We start from the raw sequence: 13,951 nt of genomic DNA, 5'->3' as shown, positions 1-13,951 counted from the left end.
CCGGAATGTTAAGGCAGCCAGTCTCAGGAAGTGGAAGCAATACAGCAAAGGCACTCAGGCAGCAGGAGGAGAAAAGACAGATGTGATCTTTCTTGTGCGAGTCCCATTCCTTAAGTCACAGAAGCACGCGCGCGCGCGCACACACACACACACACACACACACACACACACGTGTGCGCACGCACGCACACGGTTCTAAGCCAGCCCTGGTGCTCTCTCTGCACTGGCCAAAACCAAGACTGCACCTGAGATGGATGGGGGAATTAAAACACAAACACATGCTTTGTCCTCTTTAGACCCAAAGAACATTCTGTCCTTCTGTCTCCAGGGGGGATGAATCACTACGCAGTATCCTGTAGAAAGGGACCTACCTCACACCCCCACATTCTCCCACAGAGAGGGCACCAAGGAATGCAGTGTCCCGTGCACTTCATGTCCCCTTGCCTGAGAGAGGACGTCCCCTGTTCTGGGACTTGCCAAGGGTCCTCTCTCTGGCTACGACGTTGGCTGGAACTCCTCCACCACCCAGATCTCCAGCCTCCACCCTTCTCTGGTTCAGAGCCAGATTTTTCGAAATGCCTCTGCATAGGGGTCTGACCCAGCCAAAAGCAAGCAACAGAGAAAAACCCAAGCTGTACGGTTTTCCTCTCACCTCTGAAAAGCCTAGAAAGCCACTCTCTCAAGGTACAGAGGAGGTGGCAATATGGCGGAAATACTCCCCAAATCAGCCCTCCTACTCGACTCTGGCCCTGCCCCTGCCCCCGGCATTCGTTTCAAGTCTTCTCCCCGAATGCACGCAGCCCCACCGGGTAACAGCTGTCCTCTTTTACAGAAGAGGAGACAGGCCAAGAGAGGGCAAGTGATCTACCCGAGGTCACACAGCTGGAACGGAATCCGAGGCTGTTCCAAGTCCAAAATCCTGGACTGTGTGTGCTCTCTGACACCTGTTTACTCTCTGCGCCAGATGGTACACGAAGAAAAGAAACCTTTAGGACAGAAGGTGCACTGTGACTCTAAGTCAGCCCCCCTCCCATGTGACTGTGAACGTCCTTCTACAGCCCCAGCATCTCCAGGGACCTGCCATCCACAGACACGGTGCTAGGGGTACACTGGCACGTGGACCAGAGGCATGACACTGGCTCCTTCCATCCTTCCCAGGACGTGCACCTGCCTCCACACTGTCGTAGGCTGGCAGGTGTCCCACTCAGAAGGGCCTCAGCACAAACACCACTGCCCTGGGCTGGCCCCTTCACCACGTACTGGTTCTTTTATTGCAGTGCCCACTATGGTGCAAATATCTGTTTGATCACCACCTCCCACCTGACAGCCAACTCCCAGAGAGAGAGGCCGGCTCTGCCACAGACCAGGTCTGGCCCCAAAAGGGCACCAACATTCACAGAGTCCATACCACCTGTAAGCTGGTAAGTGGCAAAAGGGCACCGATCCTATTCCTACTGTCTACACGGCTTGCAAGACAGAAGGTGGAGGAAACAGCACTTACCACTAAGTATTCCTTCAAGATTTCATTTCAGCCACCAATCCTGGCTTCGGAGCTTTATAAACTACCGCTGACTACGTGGGCTGGCCTCTCACACATCTGCTATTCCCCCTTTAGGACACAATTCCCAACAATGTGCCTGATAAAATTCTCCCTCCCCCCATCTGCCTTGTAGCCGGTGGGGGGCGGTGGTCCAGAGACTCATTTCTGGCTCATGAGATGTCAGCAGAGTTTTGAGAAGAGTATTTTTTTTTAAGGGTCAAACTTGGCCTTTTGATTTTTTTTTTTTTTTTTTCTTTTCAGCCCTCTGCCTGCTTCCTTCCTGGAATATGAATGAGATGGTTGGAGGTTCGGCAGCCATCTTATGAGCATGAGGACAAAACTGTATGCTAGAGAAGACAGAGCAGGAAGCTGGAAGGAGTCTGGGCCTGGGTGACTTCACAGGTCTTCCGACTCAGCAGAAGAGCAAACATTTCATTGCTGAGAGCAGTGTGTGTTGAGGAATACTAAATGATACATTCCTCATGTGCCCTTGGGCAAGTTACCAGACGAGTGTGGGAATTCCTTCAGCTGTCAACTGAGGGCAGTGAGGAGTCCACCTGCTCTTGGGGCTGCTCCCAAGATTAAAACCGTGGGGTGCACTGCGAGGTGTTCTAGAAAAGGCAGCCTTTGGCTCCATGCTGCTTGTTACAGATGCCTGTCCCAGAGATAATCAGTGAGAAACCACAAGGGGGTCCCAATGGCTTAAGTCAACTGGTTGAGTGATCCAGGGGAGCTCTGAGACCAGCTGCCGCCACCTCCCTCCCTAATCCCCTCCTTCCCAGCAGGCCCCGGGGAGACACAGAATCATCTGGACTCTAAGGGATGACACACTTAGCCAGACGCTAAGTCAGCTGGTACACTGGGCTGCCCCTCCCCGCAGTCTAGCAATCCTTGGTCAGGGCACAGCCAAGGGCAGAGGGCACTCTCTGGAACAACAAGCAAAGAAAACTGATTTGGGTGAGTCAGACGTAGCATGAAGTCAAGCCTTGTTCAGGCAAGAAAAGGCAAATCATGACCACAAAGGCTCAAGAGGAAATGGCAAGGGACTGCCCTCCCCCCCATCCTCCTGGTTCATCTCCAGTGCCCAGAGTGGGGAAGGGGCACACCTGGCTAGGCCGCTGACCTCCTTTCCATTAAGTAAGAAGCAGGTAAAGAGTGAAAGATGCTGGGGAGGGGCACATGTGTGCAAGAAACATAGATGATCTGCCTATAAGGACAGTCATCTGTTTACTGAGCAAACACAGTAACAGCCATTTCACAGATGGAAAAAGCCGGCATCTGTGCACCCCAGCACACGCACCTGCAGGTAGCAGAGGCAAACTTCAGGACAAGCCCCTGGGCCCCCCATGTCCAGATTGCCAGCCAAGTCCCAGGTTGCAGGAGGCACACTGGGCCCCCTCGAAAATACGACCTCGAGGAGGCCCAGCTGAACGCTGTCATCACATCAGGGAAAAGAAAAGCTACAGAGTCAGGAAACCAGCTGCTGTGGGCAGACGGGTGTCAGCCTGGGAATGCAGAGTGAAGCTGGAGCCCACACCAAAGACCGCAATTCTCCAGGGAAGAGAGAGTTAGGAGGGAAGTCTTGTCGGATCAGAGAAGAGAAGGAGGAGCACCCGGCCATCCATCCACCCACGGAGCAGAAGAGGGAGGCTTGTGTGCTGCATCCCATGCTGTGTTTATCACGTTCACGACACCCCTGGGAGTAGTGATCCTCCCCCAGATTACAGATCAGAAGACTAAGCCCCTGGGAGGTCAGGCCACCGGCCAAGGACACGCAGCTAGCAAAGACAACCGGCTTCTGTCCACTGGACCTGCCCTGTGACTCCAGGACACGGATGTCTCTACTGTGAGCCTAGACCTAGGGAGAGCCGAGCCCCACCACGGGGGCGCTTGGTGGGTGAGGCACCCCTCTCCTGGCCCACCGCTCCCCTCCCCACAAAGGGCACTCCCAGGAAACCCACAAAGGAGAGAAGAAGCAAGCCATCTCAGTGACCCAGATGAGCACTTCTGCCATCTGTCACTCGGGCTTGGCTCTAAGCCCCAGTGGCCTGGCTGGGAGGTGGGGCTGGGGAAAGCAGGGATGGGAAATGGCGGGTTGAGGATTTCCAAGCCTCTGGGCTCTGCCCACCTTCAGTCAGGGAGCATGAAAACAAGAAGCAACTGTGTGCAAAGAAAGAAATTAGTAAAAGGTCACTGTTTCCATTTTCCCTAGAAGCTGATCTTCTTCCAAGAAATGGGGGGAAAAATCGCCTCTCCCAACACCCTCACCCTCTGCCAGGCTCAGACCGAGCTGAGCAGTGGGAGCCAGACCCCAGGAGACGCTGCCCACTGCCTCCTGTGCCACAGCCCCTGCTGCTTCCACACCCAGAGGCCCAGAGGGTGACATCAGCTCCATGCCCAGGGAGCCCCGATGAGCACGCGAATGCAGATTCCCACGGACACCAGATCAGATCAAACCACCTGAATAACTGAAGATCCAGGTGGAAGGAATTAGAAACAGCAAATCTAACAGGAGAGGCCATTTGGGGCCAGAGCAAGTGTCCCGCCTCTGGAGTGTCAGAGGGAGGGGCAGTGGTCGCAACCCTGCCACCCTCTCCCCCCACTGGTTACAGGGACTTTGACTTTGGCTCCAGACATGGGCACTGGGTCAGGCTTGGTCAACTATCTCATCACGGGGCAACATGGGACAAATCCCTTCAACCTTCTCTGGGCCTTGTCTCAACTATAAAACATGGGTGCACTAAGCCGTCTCCTGAAAGCCTGGTGTGAGGGTTAAGGACATCACACAGAAGAGGCCAGAACAATTTCCGGGGTACGGTTAGTGCTCAGGACATCAGTTATCAGGACTCCCGTGATCATCTCCTATCTCAGAGTCACTTGGGTCACTGAGGGTTATCTTGACAGCACCCTTTGGTGCATTTCTTTACATCTCCAGACTGATTTCTCATCTGCAAAAGAGGGTGACATTCCCACCTGGCACGGAAGGCCTCAGACAGCCAGCGGGCAGGGAAAGAATGCATTCGATCCCTTCTCCCCTCCCCTCCCGTTAGTGGACTTCCAGGAAGCCTCCCCACCTGGAGCAGAGAGGGAAGGGCTAGCTCATAAAGCATCTGCCAGGTCTGATATTCTTGGATTCTAGGAGTCTAGCCAAAGAAAGTAAGCTGGAACCCAAAATATTCCCACCTACCCTACTCATCCAATTTGCAAACACCTGATGCCAAAACCTTCTCTGCAAAATCAGATCAAACTGCACCCATCCTCCAGCCTAGGGACCTCAGCCCAGTAGCCCACCCAGCCCCGCACTCTGAGGATCCCAGAGGGTGGCCAGGAAAGGCATGCAAAGAAAGGTCCCGAGAGCACGTCACAACCTTCCAAGGCTGGGAACCAATCGATTTGCCCCAAAACAGCAGCCAGGCCCCAAACTAAGTGCCCAGCTTAAGGTGATGTCAGCCAGGAAGAGACGAGGCCACAAAGCCCATGTCCTGGCAGGGAGCTCCCTCCTAAGGCAGGCAGCTCTGAGGCTCATGCAGACCCTCCAGCAGCTTCTGACTGCTGAGCTCTGGGCTACGGTGTGTTTTGATTCAGGGGGAAAAAAATCTTGACTTCTCTGGGAAAAGAACAAAGAGTCTGTCTGAGTTAGTCAAAATGCTGAAGCACCAAATATTTTCCAAGAAATAACTTGGGCTGCTGTGGGATCCATGCAGTGAGGCTGCTCGGGCTCCTTAAACTTGGCCCCCAAGGAACTGCCCAGCCGGGGCCCCCCTGTTTTCATGAGCAGGAAGGAACCAACTAAATGAACAGATGAAAGCAGTTTGCCACGAGGGCTCACCCTCGGGGGCTTAAACATTCGCCCCCCAAAGTACTGTCCAGAGTATTTGCCCAGCCAGGTTGGTTTACAACCGGAGCTGCCAAGATACGCTGGCTTCTCGCCCCCACCGGCCCTCCCAGGCCCATCACCACTGTAAGGCATCACGGCAGAGAGAAAAGGTCAGGGTCAGACCAGCTTCGGCGGGGCCCCTTCACACCTGCTGGAAAGCCTCAGTTTCCCGGATCTGCCAAGGAGGGATGATAGGACCAGTCCCAAAGAGTCAGCAAGCGCGCTGGGAAGCCCTGGGCGCTGGCCTGGCTCATCTGAGGCTGACGAAGTCCACAGCAGGCAGGAGACACTTTGCCAGAGCCCAGCGTGAAGTCTGAGGTCGGGGTGGGCTGGCGAGTCCCTGCCTGGGGCACAGAACCATGGCTTTGTCCTTCTCCACCTCTGGCCTGTGATCAGTAACTCTTTAGGATATGGAGAGCCTCACAGGGCCGTGCAGCTTCGGAGGGAACGTCCTACAGCAACACACACCCACGATTTCGGAGACTGCTGGAAATCTGACGGAAACTTTCATAAACACTGTAAGCCAACCAGGTCTAGAAGCCAAATCCGTATTAGTATAGTTTTATACAAAGAGAGACTTTTGCAAACAACCTTGACAGAGTATTACTCAGCACCCAGATTCAGCTCCGATACTGATTCACTGGAAAGATCGCACCTATTCGTTTAGCGAAGATGTCAGGGGACCCTCAGAAGGCTCGGGGTCCAAGCCAGAGGGGTCCCTGTGTGGGATGATGGGTCCCTAAGCTTCTCCTGGTCACATGACTGGCTCCATCTATTACGCCTGTCTCAGCTCAATGTCACTGCCTCCAACAGCCTTCCCGGACAGCACCCCACCGTGGGAGGGGGAGCTGTTGTCCTCAAAGCCCTTCCAGGAGCTGGCGTCGGCGTGTTTGACTTTGCAGCAAACTCAGAAGGAATGGTTTCCAACAGGCGCTCCGGAAACGCACCAGCTGAGTTCAGATCCCTTTCCACCCCTGAGGCTGCGGGCAAGCTACTCAACCTCTGTGTGCTTTGGGCTCTCCCTCTGCACCACGGAGAGAGGCACCGTTGTGAGCATGCCCTTCCGCGCTCAGAGACACGCCTGGCATGTGTTCAGGGCTCCGCAGTGCTGAGCTATGAGTTCGGAATTTAAGTTCCTGAAAACAAGGATCACCGCCTGTCATGCTCCCCACTGTGTTCCCAGCACCTAAGACAATGCCAGGCACAAAGCAGGCATTTGTGAAAGGAACAAAGGGAGGCACAATCAGAAAAATGCTCCCACCTCAGGAGACAGCTCTGGGATTAACTTCGAGGGCCCAACCCAGCCTGGTGCATGATGGGTTGGGGGGGATCTCACCCTCTCTCTCCCAGCCCCTGGCCAGAGACAGCCAGGGCTTCCCTTTGCTGATGTCCTGAAGGTACAGCGTCCCACCCACCCCAGTCTGGGTGACCTTAAAGTCAGGTGGTAACCTGGGCTGGCAGGTGGGGCCAGAGGTCCTGTTCTCTGATCTACTGGCTACCAGTGCCTGGAAATCACAGCATCTAACAGTGGTTTGCACACTACCAAGAGAGACACAAACACGAGGAATTAGCTTCCCAGGAAACAAATAAAACAATGCTTTCAAGGTTTCTCCAAATCCAGAACCAAGCTTTTAAAAATCTACACTAATCACATGATCCAGCCATTCTCCTTCAGGGGTGCACCCCGAAGGACTGAAAGCAGGGTTCCCAAACAGGTATTTGCACGCCCATGCTCCCAACAGCATTCCACACAACCGCCAAAACGTAGAAGCAGCCCAAGTCGCCCCTGACCGATGAACGAAGAAACAAAACGTGGTCCATAGTGGATAGTATTTAGCCTTAGAAGAAAAGGGAATCCTGACACCTGCCGCAGCACAGACGAACCCTGAGGACATGGCGTGAAGCAGAATAAGCTAATGACAAGGCAACACAACGCAGCAGGATACCCCTTCCATGAGCCACACAGAGTAGCCAGATGCAGAGACAGAAGCAGAACGGCAGTGACCAGGGGCTGTGGGGAGGAGACAGTGGGGAGTCTGTGTCTACTGGGGTTAGAGTTTCAGTTTTGCAAGATGAATAGTTCTGGAGCTGGACAGCTGTGATGGTTGCACAACACCAGACATGTAGTTAGTGCCCCCAGAGCTTACACTTAAAAATGGTTAGGGGAGTAAATTTCATGTGTATTTCACCACCAGGTTGGGGGTGGGGGTGGGGGTGGGGGCACGACACAAGGACGACTCACAGAAGAGTCAGTAGACAGGGTGTGCTACTGACCCAACACTGCCCAGGACACATCCCACCAGGGTTCCCCCCGCCCCTGGCCCCACGTGAGGCCCATGCCAGCTTTGAGATAATGAGTCCAGCGTTTCCAGTTCCTGAGGTTCTGACCCTTCCCTCTGCCAAGACCAGCCAGCCTGCTCTCCTGAAAACTTGTTCTTGGAAAAAGCTCCAGACACATCTCCCTCGCCCGCGCCAACCCTGAGCAGGGAGGGAGCCAGGAGACCACAGAGAAGGGTTCACTTTCCCCAGCAGAGCCAAGAACATCAAACCTTGCTCGGCTTCCTCCCACCACCAGGCCCCACGCGCCCACCCAACTTCTCCCCCATGTCCCTCCCGCATATGCCCCACAGCCCAACATCCCCTTCCTGCCTTCCTAGGGAGTGACGGGCTCTTGCTTCCTCCGCCAGAACTCAAACCAGTTTCTTCCCGGGGAGAAGAAGCTGAGTGTGGAGAACCCGGTGACACAACTTCCTTCCCTCCCCTTGCCCCCAGTGTCCAAACAACGGATCTTCAACCAACAGAAAGAAGAAGGAAAGAGAGAAAAGGGAATAGGGGAGGGGGAGGGGGGCCACACCCTCTTACTTGCCTGAACATCAAACTCTTGCAGGAGGCCGGTGATGGTCTGTGGAGAGAAAGAGAGATGAGATGAGTCAGTTCGGTCAGTTTCCTGGGGAAAAAAAATAATGTCGGAACACCCCGGTCTCTCCAAGCCCTGAGTCTATGCTGACCCTCCCTTCTCCGTGGGGCCTCTCCCATTTCTTACAAAGAAAGACTTTCCTTTTCATCTTGAAGAAGAGCAGTCCAGCAGAAAGGAGACACATTAGCCAGATTCTTTTTGACAACACACTTGATCAAAAAAGATCTGAAGGTCTAAGCTGGCCACAAGCTTGAGAGATACAGGAATGTAACAGGCTATTAACTAGTTTCCCTGCCTCTATCCACGTGTTACACTTTTAAACTCAAACCTGACCGTGTCACTGTCCTTCAGGATCTTCCATAGTTATTACCCCCATCCTCAGGGGTCCCAGTCCCCTGGGGAGCAGGGAGAGCGTGGCTCTGAGAAGGGACTGCAACATTCCCAGGAGATGTGGCTACGTTGCTGGCATTTTTCTTTCTGGCCTAGAGATGGGAGTCCAAAACCCTCTGAAAACGATCCGCCAGCCAGACCCTATCGCCAAACACTAGGAAGGAAGACAGCTCAGCAGAGCAAAATGCAAATGAGGGGAAGGAAATACAGAGGGAAACCCCTTGGGAGAGCCAAGGCTGGAAGACCCCACTGTAACAGGTGCCCCGCTGCTGGAGATTAAAATGGCTTCATACACCCTGGGCGGGGTTAAGAACATCCGGGAGTTTGGTAAATTCAGGCTGAAGCAGATGTGGCCAATGCCCACTCTGTGAACGTGTGTGTCGGTGGGAGGGGGCTGGAAAAGCCATTCTGTACAACCCCCCGAAGTGTCAACAAGAGCGCCATGGCCATCCGGATTGACAAGAGGTATCAGAAGAGCTTCCCCAAGCAAGTCTAATTAAAAACACTCTGCTGAGTCAGTGGAAGGAACTGGAAGGTTTCCTTCCATCAAAACCTTGGAAGAAAAGGCAAATATTCACTTTGAGATAGACGTGCCACCTGCAAGTGATAACCTCCTAGATGTTGGTTTTGAAAATAAAATTTTCCCAAGATACCATTAGTCTGCCTAGAAAGTATAAAGACCGCGTGTAGAAATGCAGTTAGCCTTGGACCCAGAGATGCCACCCCTGAGAATTTATCCTAGCGTTGCACCTGCACGCATACGAATGACGCAGGTCCAAGGTCCAGATGATGCAAGTACCCCGCAGCGTTGCTGGGAATGGCAAAAGGTTGGGAAGACCCACATGTCCACAGACAAGGCACTGGTCCAACCAACTCTGGGGGACGCTGGGAAACTGGAAGGGAAAAGTGTCCTGTGGACCCTCGCTGGAAAGGTCTCTAAGAGAGTTCGTTAAGTGAATAAAGCAAGGTGTGCTCTACTATTTCATATGACTTTTTAAAAGGGAAAAATGAGACCATGTTGACATGTTTCTGCATGACCAAGGGTTGGTTGGTTGGTCTGCTTGCTTTTAAAGCCTCTGTCACAGACCCCAGATGGAAGAGGAAATGGATTTGGAGCATGTGCAGGGAATGGTTGGGATCAGCAAATGACAGCCCTCCTCTATTTTTGTAAATAAAGTTTTACTGGAACACAACAAGCCCGTTCGCTCACATACTGTCTATGGCTGCTTCATGCTATAACGGTAGAGCTCAGTTGTTATGAAAGACTGATATTTACTGTTTGGCTCTTTACAGAAAACATCTGCAGACCCCCGGGGCAGAATGGTAACAAGGAGTCTGCAGCTTCCCCTGGGCCTGGCTTCTCTTTCTCCCTCTGGATGATCTTGGGTGATTCCCTTCCCAATACAGACCAGTGTCTGTCTCTGCAAAACGGGGAGAGAGGCGATGGCCTCCCACATTCAAAACAAAAAGTCTACGAAACAATGGACCTAAGACACAGCAGCCACATGCAGTCATGAAAATACCAAAGGAACAGCCATTCACCCAAAGCGACTGGCCTGGGTTTGGTTCCATGCCCCATGCTCTGTAACTACGTGACGGAGGACAAACGAACTTTCCGAGACTCCCCTTTCCCTTCTGTAAGATGGGAACGATCATAGAACTCAGCATCAACTAATCACGGTCTATTCTGCTGGTCAGCCCAAGATAACCATGAAATACAGCCCAGGAACCGGCATGCAAGACGTGTCTGGTGCACGTTAATTATAATTTTTGAAAGCCTTTACTTGGCCTTAGCATAACTTCACTTTTGAGCCGGAGCCTTGTATCCTTAAAAAGATCTATCATCACAGGCAGTTACAGACTTGGTAGAACAGGGAGGCAAATGTGTAAATTAGAACACAGCGTCGACTGTGCAAATGGACAGGCTTTTCCGACCCAGGATGGACTGCGCCAGTCCAAGCCGGAGGACATGGCCTTCTGTTTCCAACAGGGAGGCCTCCTTGATGTGAAACATCAAGGGACCTCTTGTCCTTCTGCAGTCCTGGACACTAGGAAGCAGGGGACAGATGCAAGTGCGTATGCATGCGGGCACACACACGCGTTTGTACTGTACGCCCACTGATGTCCACGTATGAGCATGCATGGGAACGGATATAGCCAGGAGCGTCTCCACTCACCTCCCCTTTCTCCACCAAAGGCTTCACCTCAGCGAGGTCCACGTCCTGCAGCTCCCGAGACATGTCCCTGCTGTCACCTGCCTGCAAAGGAACAAAGGCCATGGGTCAGCTCTTCCTGCTCAAAGACATTGCCCAAAGGAAGTAAATCCGAGGCCACTGAATGAGCCCCCCTCTGCCCAGTGGCTCGCACCACCCACCCAGCACATCACAGTCACAAGCAACGCCCACCCCCCGCCCCGTGCCACCACTCCTGCATCGGGGGCAGGCAGGGAAACCAAGGCTCGAGGACACAACCACCTTTCTAGTGCAAGGGATGGAGTGACACTCCAAGCCGGGTCCTCGCACACAGCGCCCAGGCCCAACCCCCTCACCCACGACATTTCTCATGGGGTTCTTTTCATTAAATTATAGCTGGCGTGCAGTATGACATTCGTTTCCGGATACATTCGTTTCAGGAGGGTGACCGGTATTTTTATCCGTTACGAAATGATCACCATGGCAGGTCTCGCCGCCATACAAAGTGGTGACAACGGTGTTGACAACAGGACGTATGTTGCTACTGAAAGTGTAGGCAGTGAGCTCTCCGATGTCGGTCTAAGCAGTATTTTGGGATGTCTCCTCAGGCAAGGGCAAAAAAAGCAAAAATCGGACGCTATCTTGCTGCATTTGGGGGGACCCACATCACGGATCCTGAAGTCAGGCAGCCCCAGGCTGACAACCGGAAGGGGATGGAGAGTCAGGGGAGGTTCCCCGTAGGAAGGCAGGACACGAGCTCTGCCCCCTTTCATTCTCGAACTAGCCCTAATTGTGGGCTGGGCCGCATGGACACCTCCATGCCCGCCCGCGTGCAGGGCTCTCTGCTACGTGCTGGTGAGGACAGGGCCAGGCCAGGAACACCTCCAGCTCCAGGGGTCTACAGGACTCAACATTCAGAGGGATTTTGAAGGAGAAAAGGCTTTCAAGGCAGCAGGGAGTGGGAAAGAGGGGGTGGGAGAATACGGTGGGAGAGGCCGAGGGTGAGGGCACAGAAGGTCGGAGTGGGGTTGGGGAAGCAGGATGGGGGGCAGGAGTGGGAGAGCAGGTGTGGGGCGAGGGGGCAGGGAACGGGGAGGGGGGAGAGCAAGGATGGGGAGCAGGGGTGGGGGCAGCAGTGAGGGGGACGACGGAGGGCGACAGCAGGGATGGGGAAGCAGGATGCGGAGCTGGGCTGAGGGAGCAAAGCGGGCCAGAGAAGGTCCTGCTTGGCTCTAACACAGGAAGGCACAGAAGGATCAGGAAGGGACCCCCTACAGAGCTCAGCAGGAGAGTTCTGGATGCATCAGCTGTCCCTGGAGAAAGCTCTGGGCAGTGACGAGTTGCCCAGCACTCCGGAGACACAAGGGGGCCGAGAGAGCAAAAGCTATTATAACGGCAGCCCAGGGCTCCTCTGAAGATCCAGCTCTTAGAACCCGTGAGAATCCTCGTTGTGAGGCACCTCTCAGAGGTCACCCTGCACCCACCCCTTGTGCCAACACATGGCATTCCGTGGGCAGATCCCCCGAGATGCTCTGGTCTGGGGCCCCAGCACGATTTTCCCCAGCAGATAACCAGTCCCACAAGAATGCCTTTATGCAGCCTTTGGAGTCTATGCTCGAGAACATTCTGAAAACAAAGTCGGTTTTATGTTTGTGAGCATTCCTGGGCAGCTGCCAGCTCGGAGGCATGAAAGGGAGAGGTCTGTCGGCCTTGCTAACTCAGCGCATTTGTGGTCCCGAGACCCTGGCCCGTGGGACACCTTCGCCTACACAGCCTAAGGAGCCTTCCAGAAGCCCAGGGTTCTGGCAATGCCACCTTTCACACGGAGTGTAAGGGTTTCCCATTCCACAGGCTCCTACATGCGGGGCAGCCCCACCTGCGAGCTCCCCAGGACTGGGAGCCTACCTACCTTGTCCCCAAAGTCGGACCACAACTCGCTTGTTGCATACATACATGAACAGGTCTGATGCAGCTTAACAGCAATGTCTGTGTTAAAATTCAGTCTTAAATCATCACTATACCGCAAGACTGAAAGGACTTAAAACAGTCCCCATGCACCAGGACTCAAGCACACGCAAGGCGTTCAGCCCAGCGTGGTTTGTGGCTTTCTGATGCTGGTCATCAGAACCTCAGCCTCCACCGGACCAGCTCCCTCATTCTCCTTTAGAACAGGAAAGAGCTTCAGCCCAGCCTTCCCGGGTTCCTGAATGTGCTCCCGGGGAAGCCTCCTCACCCCACTCCCTCCTTTTCCTTCCTACAACTCAGCTTCCCAGCCCACGCCAGGCAGCAGGTCCAAGAACTGGCCAGTCTCTCTTGAAGATCAAATACTCAAGAATCACTGCTTCTCCAGAGCCCCTGGGGGCCACGGAGAGGCTCCGGTGAGGCCCCCGAGAACCACCCCCCCCCAGTGATTCTCCAGACAAACCAGTGATTCGGTTCCCCAAGAGGACATTAGCAATGTCTGGAGATGTTTTTGACGGTCACGGCTGGGATACGCTGCTGGTATCTCGTGGGTGGGGGCCAGACACGCTGCTCAGCACCCCATGTTGCACAGGACGGCCCCCGGTGGTATGACTGTCCGGCCTCAGCTGTTAACAGCACCCAGGCTGAGGCACCCAGGTCTAGACGGAGAAACATCCATAGCGCCCTGGGGACTCTGAGGTCTGTGGGGAGATGGTTTAAGCACAGGAAACTTCCGTACTACGTGTCCCCGGGGAAGGTGGGGGTGCCGCGGGTCCACGGCCACCTGTACTTATGAATGCGAGCTTCCCGGCAGGGCTGCGCCAGGCCCTCCGTGTGGGTCACTGCCCTGCACCAACCACGGCTGCCCAAACCCGGGCTGCTGAGGTGCTCTCTGCCCCTGAAGCACCCTCCCCCACTGCTCCCGACCCCAGGTGGTCAGTCTGCCAGGGGGAGGAAGACAGGTGACTGCTTCCAACCCAATTCTGCTGACTTGGGCCGGCCCAAGGCCAGCCCTCACCCCCCCCCCTTTTTTTTTTTGCCTGAATTAGAACACCTTGCAAACTTTTATTTTA

The 13,951-nt window shown here is 54.3% G+C and overlaps 1 protein-coding gene across 1 annotated transcript in view; it reads right to left on the bottom strand.

Annotated features, from left to right (window-relative positions):
- NDRG1 (N-myc downstream regulated 1) overlaps positions 1 to 13,951 on the bottom strand; it is a 53,033-nt gene that overhangs the window by 29,609 nt on the left and 9,473 nt on the right. Inside the window, exons 2-3 of the mRNA XM_080799907.1 lie at positions 10,902 to 10,982; positions 8,284 to 8,319 (exon numbers count right to left, since the gene is read on the bottom strand). Coding sequence (XP_080656033.1) covers positions 8,284 to 8,319; positions 10,902 to 10,964 — 99 coding nt within the window. The 5' untranslated portion in view covers positions 10,965 to 10,982. The remainder of the gene's footprint in view (positions 1 to 8,283; positions 8,320 to 10,901; positions 10,983 to 13,951) is intronic.

Source organism: Martes martes (genome assembly GCF_963455335.1).
Source record: "Martes martes genome assembly, chromosome: 4".
In the NCBI taxonomy this organism is placed as follows: domain Eukaryota; kingdom Metazoa; phylum Chordata; class Mammalia; order Carnivora; family Mustelidae; genus Martes; species Martes martes.
The sequence above is the reverse complement of the archived record's forward strand: the minus strand, read 5'-3'. Positions and strand labels throughout refer to the sequence as shown.